The following is a 23,620-nucleotide window of genomic DNA, read 5'->3' as shown; positions in this document are numbered from 1 at the left end:
GCATGGGCCCTGGAGTCAGGAGGACCTGAGTTCAAATCCCACCTCAGACACTTAACACTCACTAGCTGTGTGACTCTGGGGAAGTCACTTAACCCTAATTGCCCCACCAAAAAAATAAATAAATAAACAAATGAATAAATAGTTTGAAATGGAAATGTATTGTTTTATATTGAATCCTCTTTTTATGATCTGCTGTGTACACGGAAATGTTCTCTTTTTTTTCTTTTCTTGTTTTGTATTTAAATTTAAAAGGCATAAAAATTTTTAAAAATAAAAGTAATAGGAGTTCAAATAAGGAAAAGACCTGTGTGGGCTGGAATAGTTTGTGTAGCAGGTAGGTCTTGAACTAGACCTTGACCAATGGGCAGTATTTGAATAGGCAGAAGGAGGAGGGAGAGCAATTCAGGCACCGGTAGCATGCTGGAAATGAATGGAGAATGTTTGGGGGTCTGTAAGGAGAAGGGTCTGCCTACAGCCAGGACTGTACATTTAGTGGTAAAGTGAGATACATTTCAATAAGACGGCAGGTATTGGGAGAGTAGGGAAGAGGGAGGCAGGTTACAGGGAATCTTGAGTGCCCAAAAGGGGACCTAGAGGAGCCATTGCAGGTCCTTGATCTATGTTTATGACAAGCTGCAAAATCTTTGACCAAAAAGTGTTTATCTTGACTTTAGGAATTGTGTAATTCATTAAGGGTGAGGGATAGAAAGCAGAAAATCCCATATCATTGCAAGGTGTTCAGTACCTCACCATGCCATTACGTCTTCAACTCCTTTCCTTTTAGTGCTTGTGTATCATCAATCAATAAACATTCATTAAGCGCCTAATATTTGGTAGTTGGGGCAGGGTATAGAGCACTGGGCTTGGAGATAGGAAGATCTGAGTTCAAATCTGTCCTCAGACACTTACTAACTATATGACTCTGGGCAAGTCATTTAACCCCTATTTACCTCAGTTCTTGATCTATCAAGTGAGTACACACTAGAGAAGGAAATGGCAAACCACTCTAAGTATCTTTGCCAAGAAAATCCCATGGACGAAAAGTCCATGGGGTCATGTAGAGTCTGAACAGCAATGTGATTGTCATTGTGCTAGGTGTAAAGGGCCAAGAGGTTATGGGATCCAACTGCATCACTTCTTAATCAGAAGCAGCGATAACTCCCCAACGTCACTGAACTACATTTAATGAGTTTTGAGCTGGACGATCACCCTCAATAAAACAAACACTTTCTTCTTTCACATCTCTACTTGAAGTCAGCACTTGCCAAGAGCAAAAAGGGAGTGGGGCTGGAGGGGCAGTCCTTCACTTGAAAGGAATTCAGGAGAAGCTAGAGAATAGTAGCATATCATAGAGCATAAAACCATAACCAATGGAGTGGAGCAAATCCAGTAGACTCTTTGGCAAGTAGAAAGTCTTGTTGCCTACCTCGGAATTCATTCATTTATGTACTTACTTGCTGAACAAACATTTATTACATTTTTATTGTTTACAGAGCAAAGGTGTCAAAACCCTCAGCCTGGGGCATTGTGTCCCCCTACACTCCTAGCGCAGCCTGAATCAGATTAAAATGTAATTGGACGGGGACAGCTAGGTGGCAGCTGCCTTGGAGTCAGGAGGACCTGAGTTCAAATCCAGCCTCAGACACTTACTAGCTGTATGACCCTGGGCAAATCACTTAACCCCAATTACCTCTAAAAATAAATAAAAATAAAATGTAATTGGAAATATTTAACAAAAATAAATAAAAATACAATAAAACATAGATAATGTTAATATACGGTTTTCTAAGACAATACATGCAGGAATTCTTATGCTTAGTTTAGTTGCCCCCAGTTTCTATTTGTGTTTGACACGATTGTTATAGAGTACCATGCTAGACTCAGGAAGACTAAAAACATTATATCAGACATAGTCTCTCATATAAACCCTCACAGAGCATACAGTTTAGTACACAGATAAGACACAAACACACATAACTATAACATACAGGATTACAGGATAAAGGCTTTGGAGAGATGTAAAATACATGGTTTTGTTAAACTGATGGACAAGGTCATTACAAACAGGGGCATCAGAGAATGTTTCCTAGAGGCAATGGAATTTGAGTTGGGCTTTAAAGGATGTGTAGGAATTCAACAGGCAGTGAAGGGGAGAGAGGATGTTCCAGGTATGGGGAACAGCATTAGCAAAGACACAGAGGAGAGAAAACAAAGGGTATGGTCACCATAATATTGCTTAATGGATAGTGTTAGACTTGGTGTCAAAAGACCTAGATTTGAATCCTGTCTCTGACCCTTAGAAGCCATGTTATCATGAACAAGTCACTTAACCCTTCAAAGCCTTAATTTTCTTGTATATAAAATAAGGGTAATAATATTTGCACTACCTTGTGGTTAGTAGAAACTAACTTGTAGACCTTAAGAGCATTAACATGAGTTTGGAATTGGGTTTTTGCAGGGAGGGATGGAGAACAGAGAGAAGTCCAGTCTGGTTGGCATGTGTCAATTACAAAGGAAGTAATATAAGATAATGCTAGAAATGTATAATGATGACCGATTGTTGAGGACCTTGAATCCTAAGAAACTTAGATTTAACTGGATAGACAATTTTTGCTTAGTTGTTTTTCAATCATATCTGACTCCTTGTGACCCCATTTGGGATTTTCTTGGCAAAGATACTGGAATGAGCTTCTCTAGCTCATTTTACAGATGAGGAAACTGAGGCAAACAGGGTTAAGGGTGTGACCCTTAACCCAGGGTCACACAGCTAGTAAGAGTCTGAGGCCAGATTTAAACTCATTAGGATGAGTTCCCGATTCTAAGTGCTCTATCTAGCTGCCCGGATAGAAAACGGGGAGTCACTAGAGATGTTTGGGAAGAACAGCAATGTGTCCAAATCCATGTATGAGAAATATTCTGGCAGGGGTAGGAAATCTGTATTGGAGGGGGAAGAGAGTGGAAGCGGAAGTGTTAAAAGGCTATCTCACATTACTGCTCCAGCCATTCTGGAGAGCAATTGGGAACTATGCCCAAAGGGCAATCAAACTGTACATACCCTTTGACCCAGCAGTACCACTACTAGGTCTGTATCCCAAGGAGATCACAAAAAAGGAAAAGGAACTACATGCACAATAATATTTATAGCAGCTCTTTTTGTGGTGGCAAAGAATTGGAAATTGAGGTGATGCCCATCTAATGGGGAATGGCTGAACAAGTTGTGATATATGAATGTAATGGAATACTATTGTGCTATAAGAAATGATGAGCAGGCAGACTTCAGAAAAACCTGGAAAGACTTGTATGGACCGATGCTGAGTGAAGTGAGCAAAACCAGGAGAACATTGGACATAGTAATAGCAACATTGTACTGTGATCAACTATGAATGACTTTAGCTATTCTCAGCAATACAATGATTCAAGACAATTCCAAAAGATGCATGATAGAAAATTCTATCCACATCCACAGAAAGAACTATGAAGTCTGAATGCAGATTGAAGCATACTATTTTCACTTTTTTGTTGTTTTTTGTTTTTCATTGTTCTCCCCTTTTGTTCTGTTTCTTCTTTCACACATGAGTAATGTGGAAATCTGTTTAACGCAATTGCACATGTATTACCTATCAGATTGCTTGCCTTCTTAGGGAGGAGGGAAGGGAAAGAGGGAGGGAGAAAAATTGGAACTCAAAATCTTGTAAGAAATAAATGTTGAGAACTGCATATGTAATTGGAAAAAAAATTAAATAATATTTTTAAAAGAGGCTATCGCATTAGTCCAGCTAGGTGATATCTAGAGTGTATGCTAGAATAATGACACTGGGAACAGACATAAGAGAATGGATATGAGAAATGATGATACAATTTACAAGACTCGTTAATTGGTTGGACATTGGTGGTAGGAGAATAAAGAGTAAAAAAAAGTCTCAAGTCTTCAAATACAAGTTGGGTGGATGGTGATTCCACAGATAGACACAGTGAAGGGGAAAAGAAGAATAGTATTTCATGACTTTCTTCAGTGGAATTCAGCATCCTGGGAACAGATACACAGAAAATGCAGAAGACTGCACAGGAGTGATGTCCATAGGAAAGAGTCAGGTTTTAATGAAGTGGGCATAAACAACTACAGCCAGATGCTAGGACCTCACTAGCCCCATCAGATTTTTGGGGTGATTCTAGTTTTGACTCTGCTTTTGTTTACTGCCTTCTGGCCCTTCAGCTCCCTGATTCTTAACCCTGATTCATAACTCATAGATGTACAGTTAGGAAGATTACAGATGAGGTTACAGATAAAGTTAGAGATTACAGATGAGGAAACTGAAGCTCAGAGAGGTTTGGTGACCTGTCCATTGTTACACAGCTAATAAACATCAAAGGCAGAATTTGAACCCAGGACTTCTGACTCCAAAGCCAGCTATCTTTCCACTGTAGCACACTGCCTCTCAAAACCCAAGTTTTTGATCTTAGATTTGTTTGAGGGATAATTCTGCCCATACCTACACAAGAATTTCCCACCTTTGAACCTATAACCTCCTTCCCATTCCCCACTGTGGGAAAGTTTCAGTCAGCACCATGGAATCTGCCCAGTTGAGGCTCATGACAGGAGTCAATAGCTAGCTAGATAGATATCAACTCATATATCCCATGCTTACATTTTAGGCTAAGTCATGGACCATCTGGAAGACCTTCCTTGTTTGCCAGGAGTCTTCAGGCCATACCTGGAAAACTCCTGGACTAGATGTCATTGCATATTATATTACCTGTCCATAGTTCCAAGGCCATGGAGTAATCCAATTTTCATGCCCTTTAAAAATGAATCCATAGTCCATCATGATATACTCCTGCAATTGTGTTTCACTAGGCAGATAGACTTCATCCTCTGAGAAGTGAAGAATAGAGAGGGGGGAAAATAGTGAGAGTCAGGGAAGGCCTTTCTGTCTGAATTAATCAACCAATCAACAAGCATTTATTAAGCACTTTCTATGTGCCAGGCACTGTGCCAAGAGCTGGGGATACAAAGAAAGGTAAAAAAAACAGTCCCTGTCTCAAATTTACATTTTAATTGGGGAGATAGCATATACATAAACAAGTAGATAGAAGGTAAGACTTCTAGCAGTTGGTGGGGGGCAAGGGTCAAGGGGCACGGGGAAGGAATGGGAAACCAAGAAAGAATTCCAGCAGGAGGGTAAGCTGAATACAAGGTTTTCAGTGGGGAAAAGCAATGGATTGCTTAAATTATGCTGGTATCTAGAGTCAGGTGTAAGTAGAAGGGACATCTGGGTCACCTTAGATGAGTTATTTAACCTCTCTAGATCTCGGGTTTCTTGTCTGTAAAATTGGACCATATGACCTCAGTGGTCCCTTCCAGCTTTAAATCTATGACCTTATGATACTATCTGTAAAGGCACTTGGATATTTTTCTTATAAACTGATATAAACTGTACTTTCTGTATTTTTGTATGAAAAGGAACAGCAAAGATCTTCTACCCCTAAATCCTTTGCCTAATGGACCAGAAACAGGGTAATTGACCCAACCTATTTGTACCCCCACAGGCAGAAGAGTATTTGCTTAGAATAATAAGAAATCCCCAGGATTTTTTACAGTTTCTTGAGTGATACATTCACAGTGGGTCTAGTGGTCATTAGGCCTTGGTAAGCAAATCCTACCTGAATTCCAAGGGTTAAAAAGCAGGATGAACTCCCCAAGCTGATAAGATTTAGCTCGGCCTGATGGGTGAGAGATCTCTACCTTCAAAAGATAGCGACCAATGATGGCATTAGCTGGAGAAGACAGGGATACCTGGAGTGAGTTCTCATATGTGCTGAAATCAAAAACACTCCAGCGGTTTCCATCTCTGGCCTTGCTCGGGACAAATCTCACTTTGGTTCCCAGTGACTCTGTGGGCTGTGGACCTAGAGTAGAGAAAAGAGGAAAGACAGAGTTTGTTAAGTCCCAAATCCTTCACCCAAATCAGTGGTGTAGGGGAGGGTGTTTGTTCAGTTGTTTTTCAGTCATGTCAGACTCTTCATGATCCCATTTGGGCTTTTCTTGGCAAAGATATGGAGTGGTTTGCCATTTCCTTTTCCAGGTCATTTTATAGATGAGGAAACTGAGGCAAACAGGGCTAAGTGACTTGCCCAAGTCACACAGCTAGTAAGTGTCTGAGACCAGATTTGAACTCAGATCTTCCTGACTCCAATCCTGGTGCTCTATCCACTGCACCACCTAGTCTTGGTTCCATAGGTATTGGGAAGACTGCCCCAGCTCACCTACTCCCCCATTAGCTTCCAAATTCTACAATACATTTATTTACCTTCTCATAGAATTATTTATTTAGAACAACCATGAGGTCCAACTGCCTCTGGCAGCTAGGTGGCGCAGTGGACTGGAGTCAGGTAGACCTGAGTTCAAATCCGGCCTTAGACACTTACTAGTTGTGTGATCCTGGGCAAGTCACTTAACCCTGTTTACCTCAGTTTCCTCATCTGTCAAATGAGCTGGAGAAGGCAAACCACTCCAGTATCTTTGCCAAGAAAACCCCAAATGGAGTCAGTCACAAAGAGCTGGACGTGACTGGAATGACTGAACAACAATACGTCCAACTGCCTCATTTTAAAATGAGGAATTATAGACCAGAGAAGCTATGTGACTTGCTGGAGCCACAACATCTCAGAACTGGAGGGGCTCCTACAGATCCAGATGTAAAGAACCTTTCTACAGCATTCCAGACAAGTGCTCATCCAGCTTTTCACCAAACACTTCCAGAAGGATCTACTACATCCAACCAACAACGGGACTATGTATTTTAAAAGGTAAGCCCCTAAGCCTTGAGTCACACCTGGCTGGAAGCAGGTCTCAACCCTCCAACATGGCTGCCTTTGGAACCAGGAAGTACCATCATGAGTATATTCTATGGGATGGACCCTGTAGGCTAAATCAACCTCAACTAGGGAAGACAGTTGGACAACCTCCCCGTCCTCCTCCAAGCCCAAGGTCAAACAGAGAGGAGAAAGACAGTGTGGTACGAGACTCATATCAGGAAATTCTGCCTTTGATTCCCATCTCAAATATTTGTTACCTAAGTGATCCTGGATAAGTCATATAACCTCTTTGGGCCTCAGTTTCCTCACCTCAAGAAGGGGATTAGACTCAGTGACTCCCTCAGGTCCTTTCCAGCTCCAGATCTATGATCCTAAGAGACTGGATTTGAACCCAGGTCCCCCAAATCCAAATCCATTTTTTCTACTATATTCTGTTTTTCCCTTACTGAAATGCAAAGAGCCCTGGGAGAAGATACTCAATAAGCTAACATTTTATGTAAATTGGTTGGATTAGTCCCCTTCTCACCAAGGAAAGAAGAATGACATGGAGACATATAGGCAGAAACGACTGGAATGACTGATGAAGGCAGCCCCTGATACAAAAGGAATTCTACCAACCTTGTGTTTTTTTCTTATCTAGTCTACATGCTTTCATTCATTTATTCATTCATTCATTTAATTCAATTCTGAATGTAACAATCACCAAAATAAAGAGGGGGACAGTCTCATATACATAGTATGATAGAAGAGGGTTGTACGTGAAACAGAGGATTTCTATTATATATAGCTTGCTTTTCTTTTAAATATATTTTGCGTATATATTTTTAAAGTACGTGAAAAATTCAACATGTAGAAAACTATCCTACTTGTCTAGGATTTTTTTTTGGCCTTCCTTCTGTTCTGCCCATTTTTTAAAAAATTGCCTCAATGACCCTCTTTTCTTTCCTTTCCTTTTGCTTCCTTTCCTTTTCTTTTCTTTGCTTTCTTTTTTAATTTGGCTTCCATCCCCACTATCAGACCTATGCTTCTCCTGCCCTTTGTAGCTAATCTCTTTGAAAAGGCCTTCTATATCCACTACCTCTTTTCTCATTCTTTTCTTGACTAACCCCTTACAATCTGGCATCTGACCTCATCATTCCACTGAAACTGCTCTGTCCAAAGTTAGCAATGTTCTCTTAACCGCCAAATCCAATAGATTTTTCTCAATCCTCACTCCTCCTGACCTCTCTGCAGTCTTTGACGCTGTTGGTTATCCTCTTCTCTTCGATACCCTCTTCTCTGTAGGTCTTTGGGCCTCTGCTCTCTCCTGGTTCTTCTCTGAACCATCTGACCACTTTTCAGTCTCCTTTGCTGGATCCTTACCCAAATCACACCCTTTAACTGTAGGTATCCCACAGGGCTCTGTCCTGTGCCCTATTCTCTTCTCCTTCTATACTATTTCACGTGGTGATCTCATTTTCTCATATCTACCTATCCCGCCCCAACCTCTCTGCTGACCTCCATTTTACATTTCCAACTGCCTTTCAGACATCTTAAACTGAATGCTCAGTAGACATCTTAAACTCAACATGTCCAAAACTGAATTCATAATATTTCCCCCTAAACCTGGGTGGGGAACTTGCATCTCAAGGCCACATGTGACCCTCTAAGTCCTCAAATGCAGCCTTTTGACTGAATCCAAACTTCACAGAACAAATCCTTTTATTAAGTGATGTTTTATTCTATGAAGCTTAGATTCAGTCAAAGGGACGCACTTGAGGACCTAGAGGGCCACATGGGGCCTTGAGGCTGCAGGTTCCCCACCCCTGACCCAAACCCTCCCTCTTCCAAATTTCCCTATTATCGTCCAGGGTACCACCACCCTCCCAGACCCTCAGGCTCTCTACCTAGGTGTCACCCTCAATGCCTCACCATCTCTCACCTCTCATATCCAGTCTGTTGTCAAGGCCTGTCGATTTCGTTTTGCAGCATCTTTCATATAAGTCCCCTTCTCTTCCTCTGACAATGTCACCACTCCAGCACAGTGCCTCACCGCCTCATGCCTGGCTAACTGCAAAGGGTGAGTCTACCTGCCCCAAGTCTCTCCCCACTCTAGTCCTAAAGCACAGGTCCAACTATGTCACACACACACACACACACACACACACACACACACAAACACACACACACACCATTCAATAAACTCCAGCTCTATAACACTTCCAGGATTGAATACAAAATGCTCTATTTGGCATTCAAAGCCCTTCATAACCTAATCCCCTCCTACCTTTCCAATCTTCTTACACTTTACTCCCTGATCAGGTGACACTGGCCTCCTGGCTATTTCACAAACAAGACACTCCATCCTTGAAGGCTCTGAGTATTTTCTTTCTTTGTTTTTTAATTTTAATTTAATTTGATTTTCAGTTCCAAATTCTCTCCCTCTCCCTCCCCTCTCCCTACTCATTGAGAAGACAAGAAAATCAAAACCCATAACAAATATGTATAGTTAAGCAAAACAAATTTCCACGTTGGCCATGTTCAAAAAAATAAGCAAGAAAAAGAAAGAGAAGAAAATATGCTTCAATCAAGTCCATTAGTTCTCTATCTGCACATGGTTAGTATGTTTCATTATGAGTTTGGGGCATTTTCTCTGACTGACCCTCATTCCCGGAATGTTCTCTCTCCTCAGCTCTGCTTTCTGGCTTCCCTTAAGTCCCAACTAAAATCTCACCTTGTACAGGAAGGCTTTCCCACCCCCTCTTAATTCTACTGCCTTCCCTCTGTTGACTATTTCCTATTTATCCTGAACATAGCTTGTTTGTACATGCTCGTTTGCTTGCTATCTCCCCCATTAGATTGTGAGCTCCTTGAGGGCAGGGACTGTCTTTTGCCTCTTTTTGTATCCCCAGTGCTTAGCACAATGCCTGCCTGGAACATATAGTAGGTGCTTAATAAATGCTTACTGACTGACTACTCTATCCCTAGCCTCCTCTCCCTCCCATTCCCACCCCTAATTAGAAACAAAAAAAGAAAAACAAAGCCCTTGTAACAAATATATGTGTGTATATATTTATATATGATGTAATAATATAATATATGTATAATTATATATTAAATTATTATATATTTTATGTATAATTATATGTATCAAATATATTATATATACAAATAAAATCAAGCAAAACAGATTTCTATATTGGCCAAGTCTGAAAATACATAATTTACTCTTCATCTTGGATCCTTCCTTCCTTCCTTCCTTTTTTCCTTCCTTTCCTCCTTCCTTCCTTTCTTTCTTCCTTCCTTCATTCTTTCTTTCTTTCTTTCTTCCTTCCTTCCTTCTTTTCTTTCTTTCTTGTTGTTCGAGTCTTGTACAAAATGACTAATATGGAAATGTTTTACATGATTGCACATGTATTACCTATATCGAGTTGCTTAAAATTGGTGGGGAGGAAGGATAGAATTTGGAACCCAAAACTTAAAAAAAAGTTAAAAAATTGTTTCAACACACAATTGAGGGAAAATATTATTGTAAAAAGTGTATCATGCTGGTTGTTAACATTTATCAGCATATCTCTGAAGAGCTCTAGAGTTTAAAAGGACTCAGAGGTCATCTAATCTATGCCCTCAATCCCGTCCCCTTCCACCTTTTCTCCCACTATCAACCCCGCTCTTTCTCTCTAATTGTCAATCTCTCCTTATCTACTTGTTCCTTCTCTGCTTCCTACAAATATTCCTAAGTCTCCCCAATACTTACTCTCACTAGTTCCTTCTACCATCCTCACTAGCTATTATCCTTTATCTCTCTTTCTTCTCTTAGCAAAACTCTGAAAAAGCTGTTTACGTATGTTGACTCCATTTCCTCTCTTCTCGCTTCCTTCTAATCCTGCTGGCAACTGGGAAAGCAAGCTTGGATAGAGGTACTTGAATAGAGAGAGTAAGAGAGTATTAGGCAGATGGCTGAGTAGAGAGTGAGGAGTGCCATGAATAGAAGACTGGGAGAAGGCTCAGAAATAGGAGACCCAGGCCCTGAAGAAAGAGAGGGAAGGAGCATTTATTAGGTGCCCTGTGAGGTAGGTACTATTTTTATTCCCATTTTACAGTTGAGGAAACTGAGGCAGGCAGAGATTAAGTGACTTGCCCAAGATCACACAGTTAGCAATTACTTGTCTGAGGCTGGATTTGAACTCAGGTCTTCCTGACTCCAGCCCCAGGGCTCTCTGGAACTGTTCCAAGTCACTCCATAGGTACAAGAGAGAGGCCCTGCTGCTGATTGTAGGAAGGGGAGGCGAGGAATCACCTGTCTCAGCAGTGAAGACGATCTTATCAGAGTCTGCATGGAAGGGCCTGTCAAAGTTCAGGGTGATGACAAAAGCCTGAGCCCTTCGCACAAACAGTCGCTGAGAACCAATCTCAGAAGTATGGTGCTCCTTGTTGTTTTTTGGGCTCTGCAGGTTTGAGGATCTCAATCCTAAGACTGAAAATGGGAGAAGACAATTAAAAACAATAATAAAAATGCCAAGTGTATGCGTAGCACCTTATAGAGCAAGCACTTTCACATATATTGTGAGTTCAGATCTAAAGCACAAGGTCTAATGATGTCTCTTCCCTGCTCAAAACCTTTCAGTGGCTCCGTATTGCCTTTTCCTCATTTAAAAACTCCAGTTTATTTTTCCAGGCTTATTAATAACATGAATTAATTACTCTACTTTATTTTGGTGGGGGGGGGGAGACAATTGGGGTCAAGTAACTTGCCCAGAGTCACACAGCTAGTAAGTATTTGAGGTCATATTTGAACTCAGGTCCTCCTGACTCCAGGGCCAGTCCCTCTAGCCACTGCGCCACCTAACTGCCCCTAGTTATTCTACTTTCCAAACCAAACTATTAGCAGTGCCCCAAACTCTACTCCTGTGCCTTCACACAAGCTATTACCCAGGCCTAGAACTGCTCCTCACCTCCACCTTGGCTCTCTTCTAGGCTCAACTCAGATGCCATTTCTCTATGAGTCTTTCCCTCAATCCATCTATTGTTGGTACACTTTCCCCCTCAGTCAATCAACAAGCATTTCTCAGGTACCTGCTATATGTCAGACATTTTGCAATTCACCTCCTTAAAAGCGGAGATTGTTTTTCATTTTTGTCCTTATGCCTCTCAGTGCCTAGCCCAATACCTTGTATATAGTAGGTGTTTAATAAATTTTTGGTTTATTATATTGAATTTCATTTAGATCTTTTTAAAACAGCTTAACGCATATCTTTTATTTTTTGTACTACTTCCCTGAAGAACCCTTCCTTGGAACAAGAAAAAGTACCCAAGTAAAACTAATCAACAGTATGACCGCATCGAACAGCATATGCAATGCTCAACACTCCTACCAAGAAGAGGGATAATATTTCATCTTTTCTCTGGGATCAAGATCAGTCACTGCATTTAACCTGTAGTCAAGCTACCCTTTAGTGTTGTTATTATTTTTATACACACACACACACACACACACACACACACAATAATCACTGTGCATATTGTTCTCCTGGTTCTGCTTTCTTCATTTTGCATCAGTTCACAGAATCTTCCCATGATTCTTTGAATTCCTCCTATTTGTCATTTCAAGAACACTGCAGAGTCTCCTGAATGACATTAAAATCACTCAGAAGAGTTCAGCCTAATAATACTCACAGGAAAGACCTCTTGTTCAGACCATGACACTAAACTGAAAAGGCATCTCATTGATCTGGTCCATTAGAATCTGTATTTTGCATAATTAGCCGGATCCAGAATTGAACAGGAAGACAGAATAGGCTTGAATGTCTTTGGGTAACTGTATGGTTCTTCCAATGACCTTAAGCTTCTCTCTGAAACAAAGCCGTATCTTTCCAACACCAGTATTCTTCAAGTGATGCTCTATGGCTGCAAATCACAGAAGGCCACAATATCTAAAGAATGATAAATGTATGAAACGAGCAGAACCAGGAGAACATTGTACACAGTAACAGCCATGTTGCACGATGACTGACTTTGATAGACTTGGCTCTCCTCAGCAATGCAAGGATATGAGACAACTCCAAAAGACTCATGATGGAAAATGCTACCTACATCTAGAGAAAGAATTATGGAGTCTGAATGCAGATCGAAGCATACTATTTGCTCTCCTTTTCTTTTGTTGTTTTATTTTATTTCTTCTTTTTCATAGTTCTTCCCATTAGTTCTAATTCTTCTATACATCATGACTAATGTGAAAATATGCTTAATATGAATGTATAAGTAGAGCCTATATCAGACTGAATGCCATCTTGGGGAGGGGGAGGAGGGAGAGGGGGAGAAAATTTAAAACTCAAAATCTTATGGAAGTGAATGTTGAAAACTAAAAATAAGTAAATTATTTAATAAAAAAAGAACGATAATTGTTAATTCTCCCTCCACAACATCTCTTAGATACATATCCTCTCTGCTCACAAAGCCACCATCCTAGTTCAGGCCCTTATCATCACCTATTATATTGACTATTAAAAGAACGTCCTATTTGTCTTCCTGCCTTCAGTTTTTCCTGTCTTAAGTCTATCTTCCATTGCAACTGTGAAACTGATACTCCTAAGCTGTAGGTCTGAACCAGGAGAACATTGTACACAGCGACCGCAATATTCTATTCATGCTCCACTGTGAAAGACTTAGCTACTTTGGTCAAAATAATGATCCAAGACAATTCCAAAGGATTCAAGCTAAGAAAAAAATATTATCTACCTTCAGAGAGAGAATTGATGAATTCTAAGTGCAGATTGAAGCAGGCCTTTTTCACTTTATTTTTCTTGCTTTTTTTGCAACATAGCTAACATAGAAATGTGTTCTGCATGACTTCACAGGTATAATGGGTATCATATTGCTTGCCTTCTCAATGGGTAGAGGAGCGGCTGGAGAAATGGCCAGAATTTGGAACTCAAAATTTAGAAACATTAAAAATTAATAAATAATAGAAAAATAATTTTAAAGGAAATAGGGAGAAAAAAATAAAATGCAGGTCTGTGCATGTCATTCCCCTACTCAAAAAGTTTTAGTGGTTCCTTATTGCTTCCAGTATAAAACACAAACTCTTCTGTACAGTGAAAATTGAGAAAATCAAATTGATTTTATTCTGTAATTGATTTCATTTTGTACCATTACTGACATTTTGTGTAATGCCTGAATCACATTTCATTTGTCTCTGAGTTAAGTTTGGAAGTTCGACTTTCCTGCTAATCACTGTTTTATTCTTGTGTTAAGAAAATCGGTAATCCTTAAAGGATGCACGTGGATGCTAGAGGGTCTGGTCTGTTATCTCAGCAACACTAGCTGTCCTTTAAGAAAGTCTGGTCTGTTATTGCTGTGACACTAACTAGCTGCGCAGGTGGACACAGCCAATGAGCTTCCCATAGCAACAAGGTGGAAGGAGGGGTTGTTGATACCTTTACATTCCAAATTTCCAGCCAATCATATTATCCCCCACATCTACGATGCTACAAACTTTCTAACCAATCATATTGCTTTCCCCATCTATGATGCTTCAGACTTTGTAACCAATCGTATCATTTCCCCATCTATGATGCTTCAGACTTTGTAACCAATCGTATCATTTCCCCATCTATGATGCTTCAGACTTTGTAGCCAATCGTATTGTTTCACCATCTATGATGCTGCCTTCTAGTTTTTGGATGCTTCTCCTTTTAGCCATAAAAATTATATGCCAGTTCTCATTTAGGGTCTTTTGGCTTCCTGAGGAGCTGAAAATCCCTTTTATTGGTAACTGCTAGCCTTACCAATAAATTGGATGTTCTCAGGGATTTGTGCCTCAGTTTACCTTAATTTCTATCAAGATACTGGTATTTACAAGTTCATAATCTGGTTCCAACCTGTCTTTGAACCAACTTCCTTCAAGCACAGTTCAGATGCTATCTCTTACAGGAGACCTTTCCTGATTCCTGCAATTGTTCATGTCATCCCCCACCTACCCAGAAGTTAATTTATATTTACCCTGTATATATTATGCACTTATCTGTGCACAGGCTGTTTCCTCCCAATTGAATGTAAACTCCTTGAGGGCAATATCCCCAATACCTAGCACATAGTAGATGCTCACTAAACACTTACTGAAATGAGTTGAGTTGGGTCCCCTAAAAAGCAATTGAATTGCCAGTTAATTTATGGAATTATTGATATTTTGAGACCCAGAAAAAAGGAAAACATCTGGAGGAACACAAGGTTCAGGTAGGGTGGATATCCCTGCTTTCTACCCATGAGTTCATGGCACCTAGCTTGCAAATAGCTTATAGTCTCAGTCCTGGTGCTCCCAGTTTATGACTAAGGGAATGGGACCTCAAGGGGTTCCCTCTGGTTGAATGGGAGGCAGGCACACTTAGCTTTTTGGATACTAGATGGGAAAGATCATGACGGCAGCAAGTAGGGAGTAATGTGTCAATCACACTTTAGTAAAGCACAAGGATTACAGAGGCAAATGGCCCAGGGAGGCAGAGGGCAGTGTTCTGCCGGTCTTACTGGACATGTCTGGAGTTTATCTGAGACTTGCATGCCATGGGAAGTCAGCAGGACTAAGGAACCCTTAAAGTAAGGCCTATCTGGTTTCCCCTAATTTAGCACAGAGTTTCAGGATGTGTGCTTAGTTAATTTATGAGACAGTTTCCATTGTCTCCTATGCTCCTCTAATTTATGGGAGTGACTTTTTTATTGCAAAACCGTTATGCTCTCTTAATTTATGGGAGAGTCTGTAAGTGACTTATAAGTTCCTGTTTGCAATTTTACTACTATTGTTACTTTATAATGCCTACATGTAAAGTTAATCATACTAATTAGAAGGGGAAGTGGTCAAAGGAACCAGGCCAAGATACAATTTTAACACAGCAATAGTGGGATTTGGGGTGGGCTTAAGCAACAGGCTTCAAGATATTACCACTGAGAAGTATAATAAAATAGATATAGGATGGAAAAGGAAGCAGACTGTAGTGAGAATGGGGAGCAAGAGAAGGGCAGGCTGCATATTGCGGGGGTCCCTATATAATATTAAAGAGATGCTGAAGACAACCACACACCTCTAACATTGGACTGACCATTATGGAGGATTGATAGGAAGACATGAACAAAAGTCACAAATAATGCAAAGACTGAGATGGATTACAGTCTTCACCACTGGAGGGAGTACCTACATTGATGAGCTCTCAAATCTGCTGACGTGCAGAAGAAATCATTTGTGTCCATACTTATTAATGGCATTGGTCTTTGGTTTTCTTTCTCAGCTTTGTCTCTGTTCGATATAGAGATCCAAACCCTGTTGTTGTTGTTCAGTTGTTTCAGTCGTGTCTGACTGTCAGTGACCCCATTTGGGGCTTTCTCGGTAAAGATACTGGAGTGGTTCGCCATTTCCTTCTCCAGCTCATTTTACAGACTAAGAAACTGAGGCAAACAGGGTTAAATGACTTGCCCAGGGTCACAGTGTCTGAGGTCAAATTTGAACTCAGGTCTTCCTGATTCCGGGCCTGGCACTCTATTCATTGTGCCACCTAACTGTCCTCAAATCTTATTAGCCTAATAGAAAGAAATGGATGGCTTACTGTCCTTCTCTATGTTTTGAGCCTATATGTAGCAATTGGATACTTGTCGACCAGTCAACATGCATTTATTAAGCATTTATTATGTGCCAGGCACTGTGCTGAGCACTTATATTTTAAAAGTGACACTAGCCTCTGTCCTGATGATTACTTCTTATTTCTGTTTGTGTGGATTTGATGAATTGTTCTTTTTTCAATTATTTAATTTTCTCTCTTATTGAAGTAGGCTTCAGCACTACATATTTTTTCTTTGAGCAATTTGGCCACACCTTGCAGGTTTTTATGTGTAGTTTCTGTATGCCATTATTTTTGTTCTGCTATTATCTTCATAATTTCCTCTTTTATCCAATCATTCATTTCTTGATTTCCACATGGATTGTCACCTTTTAGTCACTGCAAATGACTAAATTTCTAGCAAATTTTCACAGGCTCAGAGAATCATAGGATTTAGGGTTGGAAACAGGGAACTTAGAGACCATCTTGTGCAAAAGTCTCATTTTCCAGAGGGAACTAAGGTTAAGGGAAATGATAATGGTTTGTCCTAGGTCATACGGGTGGTAAGTAGAGGAGCCAGGATTTTAACCCAGGTCTTCTGACTCTAAATTCAGTATTCTATCTGCTATATCCCGTTGTCTTGTTATTGTGTTATGGCCTGAAAATCCCTCCTTTTCAACACTTCCCTAGAGCATGGTCCTGGAGTAATGGTCCATGACTGTTTTTAAAAATGTAAGTTTCAGGTGTGCTAGAATTCAATTCAATAAATATTCATCGAGCACCAATATTAGACACTGGGGATAAAAGACAAAAGGAAAATAATCCCTCTACTCAAGAGCTTTCCTTCTACTAAGTACAAATACAGCAACAGCAAAATCAATCATCAAAGTCGAACTGAAAAGTTATGACAGGTGTGGCTTCAAATAAAGGGAAAGGAAAGAGAAAGGGAACAAGTATTTATTATGCACCTGCTATTTACCAGACACTGTGCTAAGTGCTTTACGAATATTAGGACACTAGGTGTGGAACACAGCATATAACATATAACATTTTCTACATGTTGGCTTGTTTCAATGAACTTTTTTTAAAAAAAATTTTAAAAATTTAAATATAAGAATTTTAAAAAATTTTTTAAAAATTCTACATTATAAAAGATAGCTCTCTGGGATGGGGGAAAGAGGAGGGTTACACTGGGAAATGTAGGTGGTATAAAAATATCCGGCTCCAGAGGAAAAAGTGAGGCTGGTGACTTTGCATAGCCCTGCCTCACTTAAATCCAACTCAGTTGCATGTCACGGCATCACCTCCCTGAAGCCTTGGCCCTCTTCCAGAATGAAGCACAAACAAGGGCTCTCCTATCTCTCCTATCTCTCTAGTCATTCCTTCTCTAGCTCCTCCTCCTCTTCCTGACCCCTGAAGGTAGCTCCTCCTTGACTTTGACCTTCTCTTTTCTCTCTACCCTCTTTTCTTCCCTTCCTTCTTTTTCATGCCTATGATTTCAAACACCACCTTCATGCAGATGACTCCTGAATCTACATTTCTAGTCTTTTTAAGTTCCATCTCTGACTACTTACAGTACATGTCCAGCGTCACTTCGTATTCAACAGGTCCCAAAATGAGCTCCTCATACTTTCCTCTATGTTCACCCTCCTTCTGAATTCTGAGATCCAGTTCTGGGTCTTCCCACCTCTCTCACCTCCAAAGGTGAGAAAGGTCCTAGTCCCTAACAAGAGGGCAAGCTCTGGACAGTCCACTAGCCCAGCATCCTTTTAGTTGAACCCTTAGTCCATCTTCTCATGGGGGAAGGCCTTTCCCTACAGAAACTCCATTCATTTCAGTCATGTCTGAATCCTTGTGGCTTCATTTGGGGTTTTCTTTACAAAGATACTGGAGTGATTTCCCATTTCCTCCTCCAGTTCATTTTATATATGAGGAAACTGAGGCAAACAAGGTTAAGTGACTTGCTCAGAGTCACACAGCTAGAGTCTGAGGCCAGATTTGAACTCAGGAAGATAAACCATCTAGTAGCAAAGTGGATAGAATGCTAAACCTGTAGTCAGGAAGATTCATCTTCCTGAGTTCAAATCTGAACTCAGACACTTACCAGCTATTTGACCCTGGGCAAGTCACTTAACCCTGTTGGCTCATTTTCCACATCTGTAAAATGAACTGGAGAAGGAAATGGGAAACCACTCCAGTATCTACAGAAATTACATCTCTGTGGAGGGAGTAGGAGTAAAGGCAATCTTGATCTGGAGGCTGCATTCAGTTGGATATATGGCAACCAGTTCATCCCTCCTACTTGAATCCAGGAAGAATCACATCGATGCTGCGTTCTTCCTCTCCACGCTTGAGAGAGCAGAGTGAAAGGGTAGATTGAGCTCTTTCTCTTGAGAAGATTTGTACAGTATTTTTTAGTTCCACTTAAGGTACTTACCCATTAGGCTCATTAAAGTGCCTTTCATATTAAGTAGACAGTGTATTCAAGGAAGAGAATGGGTGGAGCTGTGAGAAGAGAAAAGAAAGCCAAGAGCATACTAAAAAGGGAGAACAAAGCAGGAAGTCATGCAAGACCAATCAGTGGAAATGTGCAGACAGCCAGGGGCCATCCTCAACAGGGAATGATACACCCTGAACTGAGTGGAGTAGCGTAGTAAGAAAAGCAATATTCCCAAACCAGAGATGCCTATTTATCCCTGAGAAGCACAATAGTAAAGGGAGTAAATGGATAGAGGTAGGAACTAGATCAGTATTATCCACTTGGTATCAGAGGACTGAGGAACTTTCCTTACTAATGCAGATTTGCATTTTCTTTGCAATTTATAGTCTCAGAGAGCTAAACTAGAGCACTGAAAGACTGAATGATTTGTCCAGGCTCACACAGCCAATATGTGTCAGTGGCTGTGTGAATGAAAATGTGCAATTCATCATCATCATCACCATTACCATAGAGGCTATATTAAACACTTGCCTGTACATGGTGAGGTATGAGGGGTGGGGAACCTTCGGCCTCGAGGCCACATGTGGCCCTCTAGGTCCTCAAGTGCAGCCCTTTGACTGAATCCAAACTTCACGAACAAATCCCCTTAATAAAAGGATTTGTTCTATAAAACTTGGATTCAATCAAAAGGCCGCACCTGGGGACCTAGAAGGCCACAGGTTTTCCACCCCTGTAGGCACTCTACAAGGTACCAGGCTTTTTCAGAGCTGTCCTCAGAGGGAGTCTAAGATCAAAGACAGCCTAACCTTTGGGAATGCTCTTTCATTTGCCATTTCTGCATCAACCAAAAAATGATTGAGGAAATGTGGCATTCATCATAATAAATAATATAATTGTCTGCTAAGTGCAGCTGGAGATGTAAATCCCAAAAAGGTACCATACCTACCTTTGAGAAGCTTTCAGTCTAGTTAGGTGGTGGTGGTAATGGGGGAGACAAGTCATTTAAAAAAATAAATGGACAAAATCATTTCTAGCCATCAATTACATATCATCTTCTGGAGCTACATTCCCCCAGAAGTTATAAATTAGAGCTTTTTCCACACTTTTAAAAAAAATTCAGAGGGGCCACTAGGTGGCACAGTGGATAGAGCACCAGCCTTAGAGTCAGGAGGACCTGAGTTCAAATCCGGCCTCAGACACATAACACTCACTAGCTGTGTGACTCTGGGCAAGTCACTTAATCCCAACTGCCTCACAAAAAAATTAAAAAAAAAATTCAGAAATGAACACATTTTAAATAAAATGGCATTTTCACGAATATAAGATAACAGAAAACAGGATCATACATGAGACTGACAGTTTGCTTATCTTGTAAATATGTAATATATTCAACACATAACTTTAAAAGTTATCCTGTTTGCTATTATTTTTGGAATTCATTATGTTCTTTCCTGTGCATTTAAAAAATATATATGCATATATACATATATATATATATATATAAACCACAGCCTATACTCACATCTACTGTCGTAAAGGACAGATTGAAACACAAATAAACATTGGAGAAATATGTGACTTAAATAGGCCATGAATATCAAAAGTAATCAAAGAAACAAGTACATAGCTTAGAGATGGAGGTGGCAGGAAGACATAGCAGTCACTTGTTTGAACACGTAAAGTTAGCATCTAATTATTTGCTACCTTGTGCAAACAGTGATTCTGCTGTTCCTGCTTTTTAATCAGGCTAATTGGGGTGGGGGTGGAGGCATGGGAAGAAGCAGAGGGAGCCCAGATCAGGATCTGGCCTTAGACACTTACTAGCTGCATGACCCTGAGCAAGTCACTTAACCCTGTTTACCTCAGTTTCCTCATCTGTAAAATGAACTGAAGAAGGAAATGACAAACCACTCCAGTATCTTTGCCAAGAAAATCCTATGGACAAAGTCTATGGGGTCATGTAGAGTTGGACACAACTGAACAACAACAGTGAGGAGGGGAAGAAAGGGCACTAGTGATTGGAAGGAATCAAGAAAGGTTTGTGTAAAAGGTGGTATTTCATTTTTAAAAGACAGCTAGGTGGCTCAGTGGATAAAGCACTTGGCCTGGAGTTAGGAAACCTCATCCTCAGGAATTCAAATCTGGCCTCAGACACTGACTAGCTGTGTTACCCTGGGTGAGTCATTTAACCTTGTTTGCCTTGGTTTCCTCATCTGTAAAGTGAGCCGGGAAAGGAATGGCAAACCACTCTAGTATCTTTACCAAAAAAAGTCCCAAATGAGATCCTGAAGAATCGGATGAGACTGAAACAACTGAATAAATCACAATTTGTTTGGCCACTCCCCAATGATGGGCATTGACTTTGTTTCTAGTTTTTTGCTACCACAAAAAGTGCTACTATAAATATTTAGGTTGTACTAATTCACAGCTCCACCAACAATTATTAGCATGTTTGTCTTTCATAACCCTTCCAATACTTATGATTCTTGTCTTAGATTATCTTTGCCAATTTTCTGGGCATGAGGAGAAACTTCAAAGTTGTTTTGATTTGTGTTTCATTTATTATTAGCAATTTGGAGCATTCTTTCATTTGGTTATTAATAGTTGACAATTCCTCTTTTGAAAACTGCCCATATCCTTTGACCATTTATTTATTAGGGAATAGTTTTTAGTCATAGATTTCTCTTAGCTGTCTAAATATCTTACATGTCAACCCTTCTTCAAGAAATTTAATACAAAGATTTTTTTTCCAGTCATCAGCTTCCTTTCTTATCCTCAAAACAAAAATTTTGTTTGTGCAAAAGCTTTTGAATTTCATACAGTCAGAGTGATCTATTTTGGCTTTTATATCTGCCTCTAGCCCTTGTTTGGTTAAGAGTTTATCTCCTAAGAGGCAGCTAGGTGGCACAGTGGATAGAGCACCAGCACTCGTGTCAGGAGGACCTGAATTCAAATGTGACCTCAGATATTTACCAACTGTATGACCCTGGGCAAGGCACTTAACCCCAACTGTCTCAAAAAAAATCATCTTCTACCAATTGATGTGAAAGCTATATGATCTACTTCTCTCCTACTGTTTTTATGGTACAATTTTTAATACTCAGGTCATGTATTCATTCTAAATTTATTGTGGAATATGATATATGATATTGGTCTAATCCTAACATCTACAAGACTTATTATTCAGTTGTTTTAATCATGTCCTACTCTCTGTGACCCCATTTGGGGTTATCTTAGCAAAGATGCTGGAGATGGCATCTACTGTAGGTAGATGCCATTTCTTTCTCCAGCTCATTTTACAGATGAGGAAACTGAAGCAAATAAGGTTAAGTGACTTGCCCGGGATCACACAGCTATGAAGTGTCTGAGGCCAGATTTGTACTCAGGTCTTCCTGACTCTAGTCTCGGCTCTCTATCCACTGTGCTATCTAGCTGCCCTCTGCAAAACTGTAACTCCCTCATTTTACAAATGAGTTAAGGACCAAAGATATGAAATGACTTTCCAAGATCACTTCACAGGTAGTAAGCAGCAAAGGGAATTTTAATCAAACACCTCTGATTCCAAATGCAGTTCTCTTTCCTCTATGCTACCATAGATTTTTTTTAAGGCAATTGGGGTTAAGTGACTTGACCGGAGTCACACAGCTACTTAGTATCTGAGGCTAGATTTGAACTCAGGTCCTCCTGATTCCAGGGCTAGTGCTCTATCCACTGTGCCACCTAGCTGCCCCACTATCATAGACTTTTAACTTGTTCTTCCTTATGCTTTGGACATTCAGACCCCCACAAGACCTTATGTCTGTTCTGTCCACTTCAACCTTCTCTAGTCTCCTCAAGGCTTTGAAAAAGTCAACAGTTGTAAAGTATCTCTTCCTAAGTCATCAAGTTAATTTGCTTCCTTAGTGCCCTAAACCAGAGGCAGTTTGCTGTAGTAGGCAAAGAACTGGTCCTACCTGGTTTCAAGTTCCATCTCTAACTCTTATTGGCTATATGACTCTGGGCAAATGAAGGAGCAGTTTTTATCGGTAGAGAGGAAGGGAAAGGAACAAGCATTTATTAAGCTCCTACTATGTAACAGCACTTTACAAATATTATCTCATTTGATTCTTCTTAACAACCTTGGGAGATAGGTGCTGTTATTATTCCCATTTTACAGTTGATGAACTGAGGCAGAAACAAGTCAAGTGACCTGCCCAGGTTCACACAGCTTGGAAGAGTCTGAGGCCAGGTTTGAATTGAGGTTTTCCTGACTCCGAAGCTCTACCCACTGCACTACCAGTGAAGGGCATTTCCCTACACCAATAAAATCATAAGTGGGATAAAACCACAGTGTTCTAATCAGCTCTGAAGTGGATTATCTTTCCCTTCAGGGGGAACCTACCTTTCTACTGTAGGTAGATTTTGCTGAACATGATGGCTTGACTCTAAAATAGCCCTCAAACTTTTTCCCTTATGCTTCCTTGCATACAAAGCAGAAACAAAAAGTACCACAAACCCCAAGTTAACTTACTGGGCTTGTATCAAATTCTATGATAGCCACCTTCAAATCAAAAAATATTTCTTAGGTGATCACATTTTCTAGTCACTCCTTTCAATCCCTTACTCTCTCCTTCTCAAAGCCTCATTAAAAAAAAATCTTGACCACTTTTATTACATTACTTTCATTTCTCAATATGTGTCTCTTCTTTCACCTATCCAACAAACCACGCTTTGCAGCAAAGAATTAAAAAGTAAGAAAGAAAGAAAGAAAGAAAGAAAGAAAGAAAGAAAGAAAGAAAGAAAGAAAGAAAGAAAGAAAGAA

General features: G+C 40.2%; 1 protein-coding gene across 1 annotated transcript in view; it reads right to left on the bottom strand.

Annotated features, from left to right (window-relative positions):
* TGM7 (transglutaminase 7) overlaps positions 1–23,620 on the bottom strand; it is a 46,876-nt gene that overhangs the window by 20,109 nt on the left and 3,147 nt on the right. The window contains exons 2-4 of the mRNA XM_027870066.1: positions 11,096–11,272; positions 5,662–5,907; positions 4,755–4,873 (exon numbers count right to left, since the gene is read on the bottom strand). Of these exons, the coding sequence (XP_027725867.1) occupies positions 4,755–4,873; positions 5,662–5,907; positions 11,096–11,272 (542 nt within the window). The remainder of the gene's footprint in view (positions 1–4,754; positions 4,874–5,661; positions 5,908–11,095; positions 11,273–23,620) is intronic.

Source organism: Vombatus ursinus, unplaced genomic scaffold, assembly GCF_900497805.2.
Source record: "Vombatus ursinus unplaced genomic scaffold, bare-nosed wombat genome assembly UNPS02014794.1, whole genome shotgun sequence".
NCBI lineage: Eukaryota > Metazoa > Chordata > Mammalia > Diprotodontia > Vombatidae > Vombatus > Vombatus ursinus.
Note: the sequence above shows the minus strand (reverse complement) of the source record. Positions and strands in the feature narration are given on the sequence as shown.